This window comes from Quercus suber, unplaced genomic scaffold (genome assembly GCF_002906115.3).
Source record: "Quercus suber isolate HL8 unplaced genomic scaffold, Cork oak 2.0 scaffold_433, whole genome shotgun sequence".
Classification (NCBI taxonomy): domain Eukaryota; kingdom Viridiplantae; phylum Streptophyta; class Magnoliopsida; order Fagales; family Fagaceae; genus Quercus; species Quercus suber.
In genome coordinates this window covers 378,113-400,108 of record NW_027069884.1, presented here as the reverse complement: position 1 = coordinate 400,108, position 21,996 = coordinate 378,113, and the positions used below count along the sequence as shown (strand labels likewise).

At 35.2% G+C, this 21,996-nt stretch overlaps 1 protein-coding gene and 1 pseudogene across 1 annotated transcript; one reads left to right on the top strand and one right to left on the bottom strand.

Annotated features, from left to right (window-relative positions):
• Positions 1-1,372: 1,372 nt before the first annotated feature.
• On the bottom strand, positions 1,373-5,025 carry LOC112016427 (phragmoplastin interacting protein 1). The gene is made up of 4 exons (XM_024048991.2): positions 4,360-5,025; positions 3,480-3,651; positions 2,290-2,336; positions 1,373-2,194 (listed from the first exon to the last, which is right to left on the bottom strand). Exons 1-4 carry the CDS (start codon positions 4,896-4,898, stop codon positions 1,618-1,620), a joined length of 1,335 nt encoding a protein of 444 aa, XP_023904759.2. The 5' UTR covers positions 4,899-5,025; the 3' UTR covers positions 1,373-1,617.
• Positions 5,026-19,896: 14,871 nt separating this feature from the next.
• LOC112016459 (protein WHAT'S THIS FACTOR 1 homolog, chloroplastic-like) lies at positions 19,897-21,137 on the top strand (annotated as a pseudogene).
• The last annotated feature ends 859 nt before the right edge of the window (positions 21,138-21,996 follow it).

The window sequence follows — 21,996 nt, the reverse complement described above, 5'->3', positions numbered from 1 at the left end:
TCGACTGCCATAATTATCTGAACAAAGTAAAGCAATTCATTACTTAAGGAACATAAAAAATATAAATATAGTTGGGAAACGTGAAGTTTTAAAAAGTTGTATATAGGTAGTCAGGTAAAGAGAGGAATAGAAGAAATGTTATTAGAGGGAAAGTGAGGGAACTCATATTTATAAGAACATGGCTTGGGAAATGACAGAAGTAATATATAGTAATATAGAGCATGGCTGGTGGATTTGGTTAGTCAATAGAGGGAGCAAACCGACAGCTTTTATCAAATAAAGAAGTAAAACAATTGAAGTTTAGCCCATCAATTTTTGTCATTGCTGAAATTTGAATCAACATCAACCAATCTTAAGGTCATTTGCATATAAGTTTATGCAGCAAATTTCTTATGAGGCATTAATTTAGAACGATAATAATTTAGAACGATCTCTGTAATGTTTGGTGCAAGTGTAGGGCCAAATGCCAACATGTTCCATAAAATGTATTGTCTATTATTAACAAGCTCACGGGTTAAAGTAGGCTTAAGACAGAACTTCCTTTTTCAATGCATCAGTAAAAGCCAAAGGCTAGTCCCGTGAAACCATGACGCTCTTGGAAGGCAAGTTGGACCATATCCTATAGCTGCCAAACTGAAACCACCGAAGCTAATAGAGAATCTGCTGACTGTGAAGCTCCAAACAGAAGAGCTATTACTGATTAAGGCTAAAGCTTGATTTATCAAATACTATCTCCCGGCCATCCATTATGTGCTGCTGAGTGCAAGATACTCTTCCACTCCAGTTTTTCTAGTCACAAATAGGAGGAAATGTCCAAAATCATATTAAATGTTACGAGAGTCGCGATCACTAACAATATTTTTGTCACATATTTGGCTAGCTAGTGCTAAGCTTCGTCTGAGATTTGGAAAATCAACCAATTTGTTTGACATTTGGTTTGTTTCAAGTATTTGGATAGGATAGAATCATGAATTACTATTTACTATTGAGTGCAAACAGAATCCTTTAAAGGGGATTGTGTCCTTTCTGGAATAAGCACAAGACCAACCTCAGAACGCAATTGAACACCATCCAGAGCTATCCTTAAACGTTGCTCATAAGAAGCCCGGATGTTGTGAACTTTGCTTGGCCAAAAGGGGTTGTGGAAGAAACCATAGGTGATAGCTGATACAGAAAATGCTAAAGCTACTATCAATTTTATTATAATAAGGTTTACAAACTAAGGAGATAACATGACAATGATTGTGATTAATACCAGTCTCACTAGATCAGATGGGGCAACAAAAAGTGTACCATCCGAATGATTGAAAATTAATGACCTAATGAAACAACATAAGATTTACATCATTTATATGAGTACTAATAGGAGAAATAATCAAATATAATTTGCTTCACTGATTCCTTAGACTCTTTGCAGCAATCATTTTGAACAAAATTTGGAATGCTAACTGTAACAGCAAATACACGTGGCTGTTCAGGCCGTTCCAACAAATTCAAGCAAAAGTTGTTCCTAAAAAGAGAAATAAAATTAAACAAAAAGAAAACTATTTCACCTATCTATGAATATTGATAGATCAACAGAAACAAAGGATGACGATTCTGTAACTCCCTAGATGCTTAACTGGCACCAGAATTTTTTGGATCAGCATTTTGCTTCTTTGGACAAGCTGATGATAGATGGCCCTTTTCACCACACTCATAGCATGTTCTCCTCCTTATCTTACCACTGACTGAACTCTGTTCAGCTTTATCAGCTACTTGATTTGCAGCATTATCAGCTATTTGATTTTTAGTATTATCAGCTCCTTGACTTGTAGCATTATCAGCTACTTCGCTTGTATGCGCAGATCTTGACTTGATTCCCGCTCCTTTCATAGGGACTGCACAACTGATCTTGACAGGTCTTCCACACACAATTTGTTGATCCAACTTTAATGCCATTGTCAGTGACAAACTGTCAGAGAAATCAACATGGGCATAGCCACGGAACTCCCCTGTTTCCTTGTCCTCACCAAAACGTATAGATAATATATTGCAGTCAGAAAAAAATTTCCGCAGTTCATCCTCCGTTATATCCCATGACAAATTTCCAACATAGATTCTATTGTAGCCCTCAATAATTTTGGGGGCAAAATCAGGTAATTTGATGACTCTTGTTGCCTTATAAGGCTGGATTTTTAGATACAGTCCACCCCTGATACATTAGAAGCTACATAAGCATGATGTGGAATTACGCAAAAACAATATACATGGGTAATTGAAGGGAAATTTTGTGCATATGCTACTCACATGTCAGCTCCATCAAGGGCCAAGGCTCGTTTAGCTGCAGCTTCAGTCTGTAAAAATGTAAGAGTTAGATCAAGCAAAGCAGGAATTGAAAATTTAACAGAAAGATCAAGCAGACCAGGAATTAGGAAACAAGCACTATTCAGAATTCAGCAAATTTCAGGAAAAAATAAAGAATCTCAAACACTTGGAAACTTTGCCTTTTTGTTTTTCAGCAAATTTCAGTTGCTCTATCCAATCTGTTAACCAATTTAGATGCCATCATAGTAGAAATTGGCCTCTCTGCTATTCCATAAAGATTTAGTTGACAATGAAAATAAGAAACTTTTATCCATGTATGCGGTTCATGCCTAAGGTATAAATGAGCCTACATTTCAAGGTATGCTCCTAATATCTTACATGCATCACATACGAGGAGGAAGCATGCATTTGAAAGGATAATGCCAAAGGTTGGGTATTAACATTGAAGCACAGCAAGAAACAAGAGGCTTGAAATTAGTTAAAAATTGAAACCCTTGTGATTCCTACAAGAAAGAAGCCACCTTCAACTAAGAATGGTCCAGAGGTATAGCAACACGTGCCTCTCCAAACTATGCCCAAAGAGGTTCTAGTCCAGCCCAACGGTCAAACCGGAACAACAAACAGTCCAGGTAGGAACCATCTTGTTCCTTTTGTTCCTTCTTTCTCTGTCACCACCACCACCCCCAACCCCTACTGAACTGATCCGCTGCTTGAACTGATCCCGCTGCTTGAACTGATCCACCTTTTTATTGGAAGTCATGGAGTTAATGGTTTCAAACCCATGATGGCATGACCTCACATTCCACCCATACTTGTGGGAGGAGGAACTGACATTTGCCAGAACTCATTGGCCACTTCCAAGCAGACACACACACGGCCACAACCTTTCTCAATTTTTTGAAAACAAGATCTCGTGATTTGGACCAATCTTGTGCTAGGCTGGCCAGTTAGGTATTTAGATCACCTCAGTAATCTTATAAATCAAGAGCATTGATGTGATATCTTCATATTTATAAGTTTATTTTTCACTTGTTTTCTATAGCAACCAATATCTAACTTTTAAGGGAGCAAAAAAACTCATCAAAGTTATGTTACAATTGTAATTATCAAAATAGAAAAACTTCCCAGTCTAAATGATCTAAATGTGGTAGACAATCTATGTAATTACTTACCTTGAAACTAATAATGGCAATTCCTCTGAACTTCCCACTCTCAGGAAACTTCATACAATCAATTTCAGTTATAGTACCACAGCTTTCAAAGAAACTTCGAATATCATCCTCCGTCGAGTAATATGGAATGCCTCCAACATAGATTTTTTTAGCAACCTCCTCATATGGTTGACTGTTAAACAATATAGAAAACATGCATAATGAGTGAAAAGCTACAAAACCATCATCATTCCCATAGAGAAAGAAGACACCACCAATTCAAACTAATATCCTTTTTTATATGAGAAGATGATTTTTTGTTTATTTAAGGAAAATGTAGGGGAGAGGACCTAAAACGATCTAATATCTTTAAACTTAGGTTTTGCCATTGTTATGGCCAATGTAAATCAAAATACAACTATTTGGCTTAGTGGCTGTGAGTTACACTTTTTAGTTCTTATATTATCAACCAACATCAAGCATTAACTTAAAATTATATATATATATATATATATATATAGGAATACATATTTTGTATGAAATCACTGCATCTACCCAAGTAAGTCTCTACAATCATTAGTAAAAGCATCATATTTAGAGTGGAAAAAGCAATGTCATGCTCAATATGCTAATTTCCTTCTCCTTTTGCCAGTTTCTCTTGCCAACCAAACAGAATAACAAATGCATTCAATATCCATACCGCACAATCAACTCAAAACCACAATATATAGACAAATTTAGAACTCAATGAAAAAACAAGTACCTTTCCTACTGTATACTAAGAAGAAGCTAAGACCTCATAACTTCCTATATGCCAAATAAACACAACATAATCATACAAACAAAGGTGAACAAAAATGACAAAACCCAAAATGGGCACAAGGGTATCTTCTCAAATTACCTCTCACCATTCTTATTTGTCTCCATGACCCCTTTCCCTTCACTCCCAAGCTCAGCACCATTGTTCTCTTCCTCACTCTTACCCTCCTCCGTCTTCTTCTTAACCTTCTTCTTCTTCTTCTTCTTCTTAGATTTCTTGGCCTCCTTCACAACCCCATTTTCCTCTGAATCCAAAGCTCCATCCTTTACCTCCTCCTCCTCCTCCTCCTCTCTCTTCCTCTTCTTTTTCTTCTTCTTCTCAACCAAACTCTCAGACCCACCTTCTTTCTCTTCAGGGTCACCACCACCACCACTTCTCCTACTCTTCACAGCCTCTGGGTCCTCCAAAGATTGATTTTTTCTGCGTTTCTCTCGCTTTGTCAATCTAGGTTTTTGCGTCGCCGAGTCTATAAGCTCTTTCAGAGACAATAGGGGCTTTGCATTCGGGTCTGGTTTTGTCAGACCACCGTTATTCAGGTCTGATTCTGACACGGTTTTCGTTATTGTCTCGGCAAGCTCGGCTCTTAGCTTTCTCTTCAGCTTCTTGTTCGATAAAACCATCCTTACTATACTACAACAATGGCGGCTTGTTCTTCCAGAGAGAGAGAGACGAACCGTTTGGGGGGTTTTCTTTGTAAAGCTAAGAAGCAGTGAAACGCACCGTTTTTCTCAAACAGCGCAGCGGAGAAGATAGTAAAATACATGAGTTTGTTTTGCCGTTTTCACTTGGAGACTGTGGGTCGTTTAGTATCCACGTCAGGTAAATGGAAAAAAAAAAATATATATATATATATATATATATTTTACCATCCTAAACTATACTCTGGATTACACTTTCTTTTTTTTTTGCTGTCGAATCTTCTTTTTTCTTTCCTTCTTCTTTTTTTTTTTTTTTTTGCCAACCTACTGTAAAATGACCACTTAGAACAATCGTCTGGTGCGCCGGCTAGCACCCTAATCCTCCCCACAGACGGCGCCAATTGTAGGGACTCAGTTTGGGTTGACCCTGCGTATGAATGGGTTTTCTGCCCAATCAAGCCCAAACAATCAATTTATAGAGAGTGGGTTAAAAGTTTAGGCGCTGGCCGTCGTTCATCAAGCATGAACCTTTATTTATAAAAAGATACTTAGGGTTTCTATACAACTGGGAGGATGCTCCTCGGCCATGGGCCGAGGAGGCCTTTTTCTTCTCTTTTTCCTCCCTCCCTTTTTTACTTTACTTGCTTTCCTTATATAGTCTTCATCTTCCTATCTCCTTATTCCATCTGTTGATCATTCATTTGCCTTTCTTCTAGCCGTCCGTCCCATCAGAGGCCTTATCAGTACTCGAGTGGTTCACTCTGATCAACATTGCCCTGCTAAGGGGTTATATCCCCATTAATGCGGCTAGGGAGGTTAGGTGAATACATTAAATGCGAGGGTGACAGCTTACTTTGGGCTTGGTCTTTCCCGAAAATCACCCTTGTCAGGCCGAGGATGAGGAGGTTCTCGGCGTGGATTGGGAAAAGAGGTTTTCCCTAATTTAGCCTTGAATAGTCAGTGTTCCTCGGCATGGGCCTTGGGCCTGCTACCCGATGGGCCGAGGTTGTCAGGCCCACGGGCCCCACACAAACAATAGAGTAAATGCATATATTAATTATCTATAGTTGTGCATTAATTATTTATATTAAATAAATTTATATGATAATTTTTATAAACTCCATATAAGAAATAATTTTTAATTGGAATAATAACAAATTTAGAATATGACATTTTTTCTCATGTTTAGTTGCTATAACAACAATTGACGCAAAAGCCATAAAAAATTAAATATTTGTGTGTGTGTGTGTGGAAGTAACATTGTAGTATTTATTCTATGTAATTAGAAAGATTAAATATATTTATTATGTTATAGTAATTATTTTTAAGCATAATGAAATTTTAATGTCATTTTTCTAAGATTTAAATGAAACAATTGAATTTTTCACTATATGAGAAACAATTGATTTGAAATATGGTATTCTTGCTCACATTTAATTATTTTTGGAACAATTGAAACAATGTCTAACAAAAAGGATAAATAAATATCGAGGACCATGCAATACCTTGGTTCTGTCTACCACTTCTATTTTTCTGTAAGTATCTAGTTTCCCCATAGGTTTGAGTCCGAGGACCATGCAATACCTTGGTTCTGTCTAGTACCTAGGTATAATGGTGTGAATAGTTTTACCATAGGCTTGGGTCCGAGGACCATGCAATACCTTTGTTCTGTCTATCACTTCTATTTTTCTGCAAGTAGAGGTGTGTCCTCAGACCGCTTTACTGGAGGTGATTCCTCCTTGGATCGGATTATGATCTTTACACGTGGCGTTGATCTCGACTCCAGTTCGAGGCCCCATCTTTTTCATTTATGAAGCGTCCTTTGTCTGTTCGTGTTCCGCGCTTGACGCTTCGGTGCGCGAAACGCGCCTTCATTAATGTCCTCGTGAATTAACACGGGTCCAACGATCTACGGCCTCCTTGGAAATTGGTAGCTTCATTATTAGCCTAGCTAATAATTCTCTTTTCGAACTCTGCATGAATTAATTCTCACCAACCCCCATCTCCTATGTAAGGTTGGGAGATGGTTTCCCCACAATCCATGGACCTCTCAACACAAACAGAAAAAACACATTCTTCCAGCTCTCCAAGCGCTTTTTAACAACCCCGTCGGAATTGTCACTGGAATTGGCAAAAGCTGGTATGGCCACAGCCCCCACTGGGCTTTCGGTGCGGCAGAATCTAGGCGTAACCCCGATGGCGCCCTACAAGGTGGCCCAGAGGGATGTTGTTAGAGTACCTAACGTCTCTCCTCGGAGCGCACCCCTGACGAAGAAGACAGGCGAATTCATCTCATGGGCGGTGCTCGAGTGTTGCCGTCTCCAACGGCCAACACTCGTAAGGATCGGAGAGAATCAAGGGAACAACATGGGGGAAGGTATCTCAGAGCCCCTGCATCTGCTCCTCTCTTTGTTCCAGCTCCGCCGCGCCGGGAAGGGAGTTGTCGGTGGCCTGGGAACAAGATGGCCCTCCCCCTTCCCTGCTATTTGTGTCAAGCTCTCCCATTCTCTTTATACCAATAAAAGCACGGCTTGACACTTCCCTCCGGCTAGCTTTTTTAGAGCGGGTCCACCTAGGCCTCTGATTGTAGAACTAGCTGGTAGGATTAGCTTGTAAATTTGTGTGTGAAACACACCTACCTGAGCCTCTGATTGTAATTTGTACTGTTTTTATTTAAGAAATAATAATATCAAAATTTCTCTTTTCGCTGTCGAATCTTCTATTTTCTTTTTTTTCTTTTTTTTCTTTTTTTTGTAAAACGACCACTTAGAACAATCGCCTGGTGCGCTGGCCAGCACCCTAATCCTTCCCACAGACGGCGCCAATTGTAGGGACTCAATTTGGATTTGACCCTGAGTACAAATGGGTTTTCAGCCCAATCAAGCCCAAACAATAAATTTGTAGAGAGTGGGTTAAAGGTTTAGGCGCTGGCCGTCGTTCACCAAGCATGAACTCTCTTTTATTAAGAAACACTTAGAATTAATTTACAACTGGGGGAATGCTCCTCGGCCCATGGCCGAAGAGCCCTTTTTCTTCTCTTTTTTCTCCCCCTCCCAAAAATTATCCTTAGTATGCCGATGATGAAGAGGTCCTCGGCGTGGGTCAAAAAAAAGGCTTTGTCTAACTTAGCCTTGGCTGGTCAGTCCTCCTCGGCGCTGGCCTTGGGCCTACTACGCGATGGGTTGTGGCTGTCAGGCCCACGGGCCCGACATTCACTATTCAGCTTATTTTTGCTACTATTTATGGGTCTTACTATACTTTTTGGCACTATTCATGTGCCCCATTATACTATTTCAACTAATTTTTATCTTTATCTACAGTATTTTTAACAATAATTTTTCAATTTTAACAAAATAAACGATATCCAAACACACCATAAACACAACTTGTTACGCGGCATTGTGAGTTACAGAAAAGTGTCTTCACATGAACCTATTATCATCTTTTTGCCCCCTCACAATTTGCTTTATGGATAAATTGTGCTACTATATGGTACCAGCATAACTTCAATGCATAGAGCGAAGTCAATTTCTCCACTTATTTACAAAGTAATGGAACTTTTTAAAGTTCTAATACTAGTGGTGTGTCCGCCAAGATGAAAAGCAAAAGGACAAGGTTTCTTCACAAACTCTTTTAACTCTCTATCTTTTTAATTAAATTTTAAAAATTTATCCGTAGTTGTTTATACCCTTAACACCCATAAAATTTTATTTAAATTGAATATTATTTAGCATTGAATCAATAAATTTATTTTTTATAAAAATTTTAAACTATAAAAATTTAAATTTTAAATATTTAATTGATAATATAGCTATTAATATTTTATTTTTTAAAATCTTACAAATATGTAAGATATAATAAGAACATTCAATACAATTGAATAATTATATTTTTTAAATTTATATATAATAAAAAGATATAGAAAAAATTGGAAGAGTTTTTTAAAATTTGTTTGATTTTAAACCAATTGAGGCCCACCGAAATATAAGATATTCCTCCTTAGTCCTTATTAACAATTTTTTTGGGGGTGGTGTAAAACTCAAAAATAATTGAAGTCCTGCCTAACCAAAAGTGAAAATAGTAAAAGTACCCTATACAGTTAAGCAAAGTATCCATTGCCATCTGGAAGTGGAACCCACTGTCTCAAAAGCCTGAGGGCCTACTCTGGTCAATGAAGTCCACGCGGTGCATTATCAGTCCACAATTCACACTCACACTCACACTCACGCTGATCTTTTCCCAACCCATCCCAAGTAAAATGAATTTCCACACTTATTTCACTCACACTGATGCAGGGGACCCTAACTAAAGGAAATTACGGGTCGGTTTGGTACAGTAATTTAAACAAATTTTTTTAATATTTAAATAATATTATACGTATTTTTATATATTTTTTATTTATATATATTTTTTAAAAATACAAATAACGTAATTAGAAATTTTTATAAAATAAGTTCTACAAGTTTAGAACTCAGTAACGGAAATACCATTAATCACTTGTCGGTAAGAAAAACTTGGGGAGATCTTTTCATTTTTTCACAGTTGGGATTTTAAAATTTTGCTCCAATTATATTATTCCATCATTAATGAAAAATTTTCTCTTTTCTTTCCCTAATAAATCAGTGATCCTCATTTGAAAAAGTCATCACCTCTTAGTAATGTTTTTAGAGATAAGGCTAGATTCACGTATTCGAACATGCAAAACATGCAAATTGTAAATTGAAGATTTCATCACTTGCTCGGGAATTATAAGTTATAATAAAGAATATCTTTGATTTGACACCACCTCTATGTATCTGCCCAATTTCTACTCTAATAAATTTTAGTCCATTAACAATCGTACGTATAAATAATTAAGGAGTTTCTTTTATCATGTGATATTGCACATTCGGCTCGGAGAAAATTTATCTCAGGTTCAAAGAGTGGGTGAGATGAGTAAAAGGGGTGGTATTGGAGTTGTAATGGCTCTGGAGAAAATCAGAAGAAGAGGTGGTTGAGATGAGTAAATGAGGTGACTGGAGTTGTAATGGCTCTAGAGAAAAATCAGAGGCAGAGGCGGGTGTCTGTACTTAGGTGTGAAGTTGGAGGTAAACCCAAAAAGAAAAAAGCTTGCAACTGAGCTTGGATTTGACAAGACACTGACTTGGGCTCCACATACTTGCACGTAATTACAAGAATACTTGTGAAGTTTGGAAGAAAAAGCTTGCAACTGAGCTTGGATTTGACTTGGGCTCTACATACTTGCACGTAATTACAAAAAAGTACCTGTGAAGTTGGAGGAAAACGCAAAAGAAGGAAAAGCTTGCAACTGAGCTTGGATTAGGTAAACTCAAGAAGAAAAGCTTGGATTTGACAAGTCAGTGACTTGGGCTCCACCTACTTGCATGTAATTACAAAGAGGACTAGTGAAGTTGGAGTAAACGCAAAGAAGAAAAAGAAGAAAAGCTTGCAACTGAGCTTGGATTTGACAAGTCACTGACTTGGGCTCCACCTACTTGCATGTAATTACAAAGAGGATTAGTGAAGTTGGAGGTAACGCAAAGAAGAAAAAAAAGAAAAAGCTTGCAACTGAGCTTGGATTGACGTCACTGACTTGGGCTCCACCTACTTGCATGTAATTACAAAGAGGACTAGTGTTGGAGGTTAAGAAAAAGAAGAAAAAGCTTGCAACTGGGCTTGGATTGTAATTACAAAGAGAACTTGTGAAGTTGGAGGTAAACTCAAGGAAGAAAAAGCTTGCAACTGAGCTTGGATTTGACAGTCACTGACTTGGGCTCCAGATACTTGCAACTAATTACAAACATGCCCCAAATTCATATCTTAAAAATTGAAAACAGCCTCAGTCCTAAACTCAGTTTCCAATACTCTCTCCAAAATTTTGAGTTTGGAGATATGAAAACATAACCCTAAAACTAGACTAAACAACTCTAAATTTAGTAGACCCCACGTTTTTAAGTTTTTTTTTTTTTTTAGAAGCAGGCACTCATATTATCTTCACAATAATTTGCCAACTTTTAATTAAAATATTAACAGTTTGACAAGGGATTTTTGGTTTCCATCAAAGCTTTCGAGATTTTGCAATGTGAAAGTTTGACCGCAAGGACGTGTATGGTGCTTAGAAAGTTCAAAGAGTTATTTCCATGATATTGAAAATTCAGTAAGCAACTTTCATGGGATTCTTCATTCCCAAACCAACCCAAAACATGTTTGGAAGATGAAATTTCAAAAAGTAACTGGCCACAGTTCACACAAGAAAGCAAGACATACACTGAAGTCTCCTCTTCTTCCATACAAATAATTGAGGTTTCTTGGAGGAAGGCTGTTGCAGTTTCTTTTATATGTAATTGAAGATTTTATTATTACTTTTATAAAGGTTTTTAATTAATTTACGGTGAAAATTATTTTTGAGGATGTTTTTATCTTGTTGGGATCTGACAGTTGTGATAAGAAGTAATAACTATAGTACTCAAATTTGTATTGTTTACTTTGTTATCAAAATCAAAGCTTAACACAAAGCTCGATTTTTATTTTCAAACTTGAATTTTTTTTTAGAAAATTCTTAGTTGAAATTAAACTTGTTCAAGAGCTTTGTTATGTCCATTAAAGTTTATTTTAACATAACAAAACTTTTACTTATAGTTATTGCATAGTAGCAACATGATAGTCACTGTAATTTTTATTCAAAATTTCTCTTTAAATTTAAAATTACACATATTAATTAATCACAGAAAATATTACTTTTAATTAGATTCACAAATAACCAAATAAAAAAAGGAAAATCAAAATCTCTCTCTCTCTCTCTCTCTCTCTATATATATATATATATATATATCGCGGAAATATTTAATGTCGCTATACTTTTCTTGCACCACCTCATTCGTCATGCCATGTATTATTTTTTAGATTGTGTTTTGGTATTATGTTTCTTTCATTTCCCATCACAGAGTCTTCTCCCTCTATTTTATAACTTTAATTGAATTTTAGTTTGGATTAATACTTAGTTTTTCTTTTAAAATAGGAATTTGAGTTTATATCAAAACACAAGTTATGATAGACTACAAATTGTTTAAAAAAATAAATTATTATAAAGTCTATCTTTTATTCATTTAGTTTCATTTTAATTTTTGGTTAAGATAACATTATAATTTTGTGATAAGTTTTAATTACCATGATAATCTCCTTATTTTTTAAGAGATGGGAAATTTGAATAACAAATTTGAAATTTATAAAGTTTAGTTGTATATTAGAAAAATATTAAAATTTGTGGTAAATTAATACTATTCAGAAATATTTAGGTATCACTTTTTTAGTATTCGAATTTCACATCATTAAGTTTTAAATAGTACTTGAGTTTAGTGAATTTGAGTTCCTAATAAATCGCCAACATAAGATCACTGACCTGAAATTCTGTAGATAAAAAAATAATGTGATACTCGATATTACCAAAAACAAGTATTTCTTTATAGTATTCAAGTTGAATAAAATCAAGTATTTATTTTTTCCTAATTTTTATTTTGTACAAAAATTTTACTTAGGTTATGTTTGTTTGGAGTGATTTTAAGGAGGATAGAAAATGAATGAGAGAAAAGTGAAGAGAAAATGATGTTTTGGTTGTTCGGTTGAGAGTGAAAAAGATGAAAGATTTTGGTGAGACCCACAAGTTTTCTCTCCTCCTCCTCCAAAATATAATCTCTCTCAAATTGGAGAGAAAATGAGAGTGAAAAGTGGACAAAAATATTTAGACAAAATTTGCTCACATTTTCTTTTGGCAACCTCAACCTGGCGTAATAAATTATTAAAATGTGACTTGCCTATTGTGGGGCCCGTGGGCCTGATAGCCTCGGCCCATCGGGTAGCAGGCCCAAGGCCCATGCTGAAGAACACTGACTATTTAAGGCTAAATTGGGGAAAGCCTCTTTTCCCAATCCACGCCGAGAACCTCCTCATCCTCGGCCTGACAAGGGTGATTTTCGGGAAAGATCAGGCCCAAAGTAAGCTGTCACCCTCGCATTTAATGTATTCACCTAACCCCTTGGCCGCATTAATGGGGATATAACCCCTTAGCAGGGCAACGTTGATCAGAGTGAACCACTCGAGTACTGATAAGGCCTCTGACGGGACGGACGGCCAGAAGAGAGGCAAATGAATGATCAACAGATGAAATAAGGAGATAGGAAGATGAAGACTATATAAGGAAAGCAAGTAAAGTAAAAAGGGAGGGGGGGGGAAGAGAAGCAAAAGGCCTCCTCGGCCCATGGCCGAGGAGCATCCTCCCAGTTGTAAAGAAACTCTAAGTATCTTTTTATAAATAAGAGTTGATGCTTGATGAACGACGGCCAGCGCCTAAACCTTTAACCCACTCTCTATAAATTTATTGTTTGGGCTTGTTGGGCTGAAAACCCATTCATACTCAGGGTCAATCCAAACTGAGTCCCTACAATTGGCGTCGTCTGTGGGGGAGGATTAGGGTGCTGGCCGACGCACCAGGCGAGTGTTCTAAGTATTCGTTTTACAGTAGGTTGAAAAAAATATATATATAGAAGATTTGACAGCGAAAAGAGAAATCTTGATATTGTTATTTCATAAATAGAAAGAGTACAAATTACAATCAGAGGCTCAGGCAGGCATGTTTTACAAACAAATTTACAAGCTAATCCTACCAGCTATTTCTACAATCAGAGGCCCAGGTGGAGCCGCCCTAAGAAAAACTAGCCAGTGGGAAGTGTCAAGCCGTCCCTTTATGGTATAAAGAGAATGGGAGAGCTTGACAAAGGCAGAGAAGGGGGAGGGCCATCATGTTTCCAGGCCACCGATAACTCCCTTCTCGACCAGGCGGAGCTGGAACAAAGAGAGGAGCAGATGCAGGGGCTCTGGGATACCTTCCCCCATGATGTTCCCTTGATTCTCTCCAATCCTTACGAGTGTTGGCCGTTGGAGACGGCAACACTCAAGCACCGCCCATGATGTGAATTCGCACGTCTTCTTCGTCGGGGGTGCGCTCCGAGGAAAGACGCTAGGTACTCTAACAACATCCCTCCGGGCCACCTTGTAGGCGCCATCGGGGTTATGCCTAGATTCTGCCGCACCGAAAGCCCAGTGGGGGCTGCGGCCATACCGGCTTTTTGCCAGTTCCAGTCACAATTCCGGCGGGGTTGTTAAAAGGGCCTGGGAAGTTGGAAAGAATGTGTTCTGTTTTTCTGTTTGTGTTGAAAGGTCCATGGGTTGTGGGGAAACCATCTCGCCACCTTTTATAGGGGGTGGGAGTTGGTGAGAATTAATTCATGCAGATTCGAAAAGAGAATTATCAGTTGGGCTAATAATGAAACTACCAATTTTCAAGGAGGCCGTAGNTTAAACAAAATGACACATTAGTTAAAAAAAGTACTAGAGGTAAGTCAAACCCTATTTTGAATAAAAACAATTTTTAGATAGAGCCAACACTTATTAGTTCTTATCAATTTCTTTAGATAAAATAACAATAAGTGTTTTAAGAAACCATGCAACATGCATTTTTAGTTGATAAAACAAGTTATTTAGATTAGTAACTATAAGTGTCTTAACAAACATGCAACATGCATTTTAGATAAAATAATAATAAATGTTTTAACAAAATATGTAACATCCATCTAAGTTTCAATTAATTGAGACAACAATTTATTTATTCTTATCAATTTCTTTAAATAAAGTAACAATTATAGTTTTTAGACCCGGACCATGCAACGATCTGTAAAAAACAAAATGTTTAAGATTTTTTAGGTTTAATCAAAATTCGATTGAGGTTAGACCATGATGAAATAATAATTATTTTAATAATTTATTAATATAAAAATAAATAAAGTACCACAAAATTCAAAAATTTTAACTAAAATAATATTTAAGGAGGTTAAATATATCTTCTATAATCTATATAAAATATGAGAGTTTGGTGGTTTGTTTTGGGTATAGATGGTGGTTTTGTAGAGCCTTTTGGTTTTGTTGCTTGGTCAATACCACTAACAAAAAAAAAAAAAAAAAAAAAAAAAAAAAGGGTTTTGGTGGTTTGTTTTGCATATAGTTGGTGGTTTTGTAAAGTCTTTTGATTTTGCTGCTTGGTCAATACCGCTAGCAAAAGTGTGTGATGCAATAGGCTATGTAGTCACTTTTTTGCCCCTACAAGCATTTATAAGTTAAAGAAAGTTAAGATTTTTTTTTTTGGTCTTTTTGTTTGGTACTTCTATTATGGTTTTACCCCTAGAGATATGGATGGGCTAAAAAATTGTAAGAGTTTTATAGTCTTTTTGTTCTCAAGTATATTAGTTAACTACTCCTATGAACACTTCTAGAAGGTTTTGGCATCTAGAAGAAGTTTGGGGAATACTTTTACATGCTCTCTTGTCACTAATTAAAGTAAAGAGGGGATGAATATGGGAGTAGAAAATATGGGTTGAAACTTGAAAACATTTATTTCAATTCAATCAAAATTGATATATTTGTTATGTTTGTTTTTGTTATTTTTTCTTGGTGGAAATTTATAGCCATTTTTTACTCCAAATGATACTTTTTGGAGTTTATTACTTATTAAAAAAAAATAACTTTTAGTAATACCTCAAATAATAATGTCTAATATTAAAGTCAATCATGATAGAATCGTAATGTTGCTAATGTAAGCCTCTTCGATTTTTCAAACTTTCTATCTCTTTATTTATTTATTTTCACTTAAAACAAGTGAGATGGAGTTCGAATCCAAGTTTTCCACGTGAAAAAAATCGATCAATTTATATAATAATAAAAGCTGAACGTAGCATTTAATGTTGTTACGCTCACATTGAGCCACATCAGCAACCACATCATTACCCTTCTTTTTTCTAAATTTTTTTCATAATTTTAATATACTATTAAAAAGAAATTATTCTCAACCCTATCTCCACTTTAAAGCCCAATCTTTATATATTATGGTTAATATATTACGGTTAATGCTGACCACCATAAAGCCCCAACCAAGCTAAATAGTCTTTAATTCTAACCCTTCTCTGTCTTCTGGTCTTTCAGGCTTACACAAAACTTCACAACTTCAGCTTTCTAACGCCAAACTCTCTCTCTTCCCTCCTTGGTCTCTTCCTCTCCTCATTTAACTAAATCACTCCTTCTTACCTGTTCAATTGCCATTATACTGGAAAAAAAAAAATCAAAGTCCATATTAGGTACATATTATCGCTTCCTTTTGTAATTAATATTTTGCTATTCTTTCAACTAATTGAGCATTAATTCGGACCTTCTTCAAATTTGTCTTGATTAGCAGTGATTCTTCCTATTCCCGATCAAGAGGTTTTTCAAAATGTTCAATTGTTGCCTATTGGAAATAGAACATCCACTGCTTTATTTTTTTTATATTTATATCTGCAATCTCTCTTCCTCTATAGATAAAGAGCCTATCAGCCTAACCTCTGCCATTGCAAAATCCAATCCTTCCCACCAAGGAACCCCTACAAAATTATCAGCTTTGAAACCATGGATATTTGTTGTGGGGTTCTCATGTGGGGTTCTCAGCAAACAAACAGACCAAAAAAAAAAGAAAAAGAAAAAAGAAACACAAAAACAAAAGCTTTTAGAATCAAAGCCCTTGAACCTCCAAACCAAAACGTTGTCAACGTTAAAGAAGTCCTTAAATAATTTGTAAACAAGGTTTTGAAACCTAGGCCGGACCGTACAGTCTGACTGGGTTAACCGTGAACCGTTCACCAAAACGATTCTTTTAACCCATAAAACCCCACTATGCTAGAAAATCAGTGAAACCACCCTAATACAGGTTTAGATTAGAGTTTTTTTTTTTTTTTTTTTTGGGTACTTACAGCCATTGTTGAAACTTCAACCATCATGAGATGCTGTCAAACCATGAGGTCGCATCGCTATTTCTTCTTATTCTTCTTCTCTGTCTCTGTCTCTCTCGCTCTTGTTGCGTTTTCGCCATTTTTGCAGGTCTTCTTTGCTTGGCTGTCACAATGAAGGTCAAGTTATTGCAGACGATGGACAGACAAACCAATGCTTAGGCAAGCTTAGCCGTCATCCACTTGTACCAAATGCTTGCAAGCCTTTAACCACTTATTTCTTTCTTAAATTGGCTTGGGCTTGTGTTTGTATTGTACTTGATCAATTAATGGACGAACAAACTAATGTTAGCCCCTCCCATTTTTGTATTTTTTTTTTTTTTTTAAATTTCATATATACTAAATGGGTTTGGGCATAATAAAAAAATATTGGGTAATCAAATGGGCTAAATATGATTTAAGATAATTTAGATGAAGACTTGCATAGAAATATAGAATATTGAACTCTAACAAAAAGTTTAAGAATATTAATTTCATGAGATGGGTTCAAGGTATAACTTCACAAAAGTTACACCTTTTGTGAACCATTGATTACTATTAAATTTAAGGGTAAAAAAAAAAAACTCATAGTAGTATCATTATTACTCTCTAAAAATTAGTCATTTAGGCATTAATTCTTCTTATTAATGGAAAAAAAAAAAAAAAAAAAAAAAAAAAAAAAAAAAAAAAAAAAAAAAAACCCACAGCATTTATTTATTTGCTAGGAAAAAATGGAAATACCATTTATTTATTCGAAAAAGTGGGATATATTGATAATATTGGCTCCATTCTTCACTTCAGTACAATATCGCCTGTTGATTCTTTTTTCCTTCCTTCACAGGCATCTCTTTTATTCAACTTTATTGAGTTCATACTTCATAGTTCACTGTTTTGGGAGCACTGCAATTTGAATAATAAAATTCAACTTTTCCCCTCGCCAATAGAAATCTTGAGTTCTTGACAACTCTGCTAAACCTATCTCTGTGTGTGTGAGAGAAGAAGAAGATTAATGCAGAGCCAAAGGCGAAGCGGGTTCTCCCAAATCCAGAAGAGGAAAGGAATGTTTGTCTGAGCATTACAGAACTACCGACGGACATAGTATTTTGTTGAGACTAATTATTTCTAAAACCCTCATGAAAAATTTTATTCAAGGTATTGCCAAAACTCAAATGGATGAAAAAAAAATTCTCCTTTTTTTAGACCATATACTGTGATTAAGTAATGGCAACATGATACTCCCTCCATAATAAATGAATTTGCAAAATGGTAATCATGTTTATTAAAACAAAATAAAGATAGTTTGTATTTACAATTTAATATTGAGAATTTTATGAATGGTGGAGGCCTGAAAGTATAGTGCAAAAAGAAAGACAAGAGGAAGAAGATGATGATATTGAAGAAAAAAAAAAGAGTTAATGCTGTGGTTTTTTTTTTTTTTTCACCTTTAATAAGAAAAGTTAATGCTTAAATCACTAATTTCTAGAGAGTAATAATGACACTACTATGAGTGTTTTTTGACCTTTAGATTTAATAGTAATCAATGATTCACAAAAAGTGTAACTCTTGTAAAGTTACACCAGGTGTAACTTGAATACATCTCTAATTTCATATATATATATATGTATAGAGATAGGTTCAAGTTATACCAGGCGTAACTCTTTAAATTTATACATTTTTTAAACCGTTGGATTTAAGTAGATCCAATGGTGAAAAAAAGACTCTCATTAATGCTAATATTCTGATTAGCATTTCATTAATTATCCCTCATTTATTATATTTTATATCAATCTCTAAACTCAAAAAAGTGTCATATTTGACTCTCTCTCTCTCTCTCTCTCTCTATGTTTCTCTCTCTATCTCTTACTTGGACTGATTTAATAGGTAGTTGAGTTCATGGCTAGAGAGCCTCTTGAAGTGCTCTTTCAACAATCTCTTGGAATCGTACTCTCTGATCTTCTTGCGTGCCATTTCCTTCTGATTTCTCTCTAACCTGTGAAGAATGAAATCTCAGCCGTCAGTTTATATCAACCAAAAAAAAAAAAAAATCCAATGCCCCAGATCTAGATCATGATTCACGCAGATCTGGCAAAAAAAAATCAAATTTATTCAAAACACAAAAATAGGGGAAATGAAATATAATGAAGAATAGAAAGAGAAACCAAAATTTAAAAAAAAATAAATAAATAAATTACCGTTGAAAGAGAAGTAGGAGGAAGCTCACTAATATGAAGTTTGTGATAAATTTAGAAACAAAGAACTTTGAAATCTTTGAGTCTATGGCTTGATATATTTATAATTGCCAACTTGCCAGCAGAATTTTTTTTTTAATTTCTTTTTTAAATACTAATTTTAGAATTGTGTTTGGTTGGGTTCAGACTTTGGTGTAGCAGGAACTATTTTACCTGATCAGTTTCTGCATGTGATCAGGAAGGATGCTATTGAATGTGATGTTGCCTCGTTATATAATTGAATCTTGTTTCTTTGTCAATATATATACAAATAAATTTTAATATCCATCACTAAAAACTGAGAAATGAAAAACACCTGTCCCATCTACTATCATATCTTATCTGGGAAGACAAACTATGATCCAAAATCAATCAGCTTCTAAATATATACCCAAAGGTCCCAAACATCCATGTCTGCACCCACCCAAAGTCAAAGATTATTTGTTGAAAATATATATATACTCTTCAACCCAAATCGTGGAGACATCAAACTAGGTTAGGTCCAAGAATTTCTTGAAAAAGCTTATGATCTATCACAAGAATGGGGTAACATCCCAGCAAAAATTGGTTGAGATCTAAATAGCAAACCTCAGGTGCAACCCTGCGATGAATTAATTATCAACAATTTCTCATTAGACAAACAATGCAATATTATTATTTTGTTTCTTCTTCTGCCGGCAATCTATCCATGGAGGTGGAATAACGGTAGAGGAGAAAGAGATAGAGAGAGAAACGTAGAGAGAGAGAGTCAAATATAACACTTTTTTTTTGGGTTTAGAGATAAATATAAAATATAATAAATGAGAGATAATAAATGAGAAATAATTAATGAGATTCTAATAAGAATATTAGCATTAATGAGTGTATTTTCTTTACTGTTGGATCTACTTAAATCTAATGGTTTAAAAAATGTGTAATTCTTTAGAGATATACCAGGTGTAACTTGAACTCATCTCATATATATATATATATATATAAAGAGAAAGAGAGAGAGAGATGGATTCAAGTTATACCTGGTGTAACTCTAAAGGGTTACACATTTTCTAAACCATTGGATTTAAGTAGATTTAATAGTAAAAAAAGACATTCATTAATACTAATATTCTGATTAGTATCTCATTAATTATCCCTTATTTATTGCATTCCATACCTATCTCTAAACCTAAAAAAGCACAAAAAGGTATACGTCTCTCTTAATTTTTTTTTCCCACCGTTTCTCCCAAAAAAAAAAAAAAATCATCTCCTACTCCACCGCTCTTCACCTCTATGGCTAGGTCGCCGACAAAAAAGAAAAAAAAAAAGGAAAAAAGAAGAAGCCGCTGGTTGTGCAACTCTGCCATAATAACTAGCTCACAATGAAACCCCAACACTTGCTTTGTTCTCCATCTACTTCCTCACCATTATTTATCTCATACAAATTTCCTTTTCTTCAAAACCCCAAACTTTCTATAAAATCCCATTTCTCCCCATCAACCGGGTCATAGTTTTGGGGCACAAGTTTAGTTTTGCAACAAAGTAGTAATAATGTTAGTTTGAGTAATCTGAGAAAAACCCCATTTGGACTTGGACCCATTAGAGCTGTTGTGAAGAGAAGAAAATAACTTCCTTTTGACAATGCCATCCAAAGGGACAAGAAGTTGAAACTAGTGTTGAAGATACAGAAGATTCTAATGAGTCAACTTGATAGAATTATGTCTCTTAGAGAGCTAGGTTAGTACAGAAGGGAATTGGGTCTTGACAAGAAGTGATGATTTATTGCTTTGTTAAGGAAATTCCCTGCAGTGTTCGATATCAAGGAAGAAAGGGTTTTTTCATTAAAGTTCAAGTTGACACCCGAAGCTGAAAGGCTTTATTTGGAGGAGATGAGGATTAGGAATGAGATGGAAGATTTGTTGGTTGTTAAATTGAGGAAATTGTTGATGATGTCATTGGAGAAGCAGATCTTGTTGGAGAAGATTGTCCATTTGAGGACTGATCTTGGGCTGCCATTAGAATTTCGTAACACTATTTGTCATAGGTACCCGCAATACTTTAGGGTTGTTCCGACTGAACGAGGTCTTGCATTGGAATTGACTCATTGGGATACTGAGCTTGCAGTTTCAGCAGCTCAGTTAACTGAGGAGGAAAATAGAGCTAGAGAAGTGGAGTAAGAGACAGAGAGACAAAGAGGCATGCAATAGAGGATTTTTTTTTTTTTTTTTTTTTGAGAAACGGTGGGAAAAAAATATTTAGAGAGAGACATATACTTTTTTGTGTTTTTTGGGTTTAAAGATAGGTATGAAATGCAATAAATAAGGAATAATTAATGATATACTAATCAGAATATTAGTATTAATGAGTGTCTTTTTTTACCGTTGGATCTACTTAAATCTAATGGTTTAGAAAATGTATAACTCTTTAGAGTTACACCAGGTGTAACTTGAACCCATCTCATATATATATATATATATATATATATATTCATTGAGAGAAACTCAATATTTATTTATGTTTGATTATGATTTAATATTACTTATTTGTCTTATGAGTGTTATGATATGAAAAATACATTTGAAATATAAATATTTATATTTCAGCCAATTTTTATATTTTTACTAATTTAATATTTTTTAAAATAATTATTAAATTAATTATAACGTCATCATGGTATGACCTCAGTTCAACCTTAGTCCGATTCTAAAAACCTTGAACCTCTCAATTTTATAATTCTTTGAACGGTCCAGGTTTCAAAATTGTGTCTATAAATGATAATGTCATAGACAATCTCTACCCACTTGGTGTCACAAATCTTATTTGGTCCCTCAAGACATTGTCTTTGCTTGAATATATGTCATTGGTATAACAAATCGGAAAGCAAATTATGGAGAGAGATCACAACTTTTCTTTTCTTTGTTTCTCATCAAAAAATTATATGGGAAAATGGTTTTTTTTTTTTTTTCAAAATTTGGTAGGTTGTGGTTGGGAAGGATTATTGAGATTTGGAGTTGTTCGGTTGTTGACGATAAATGG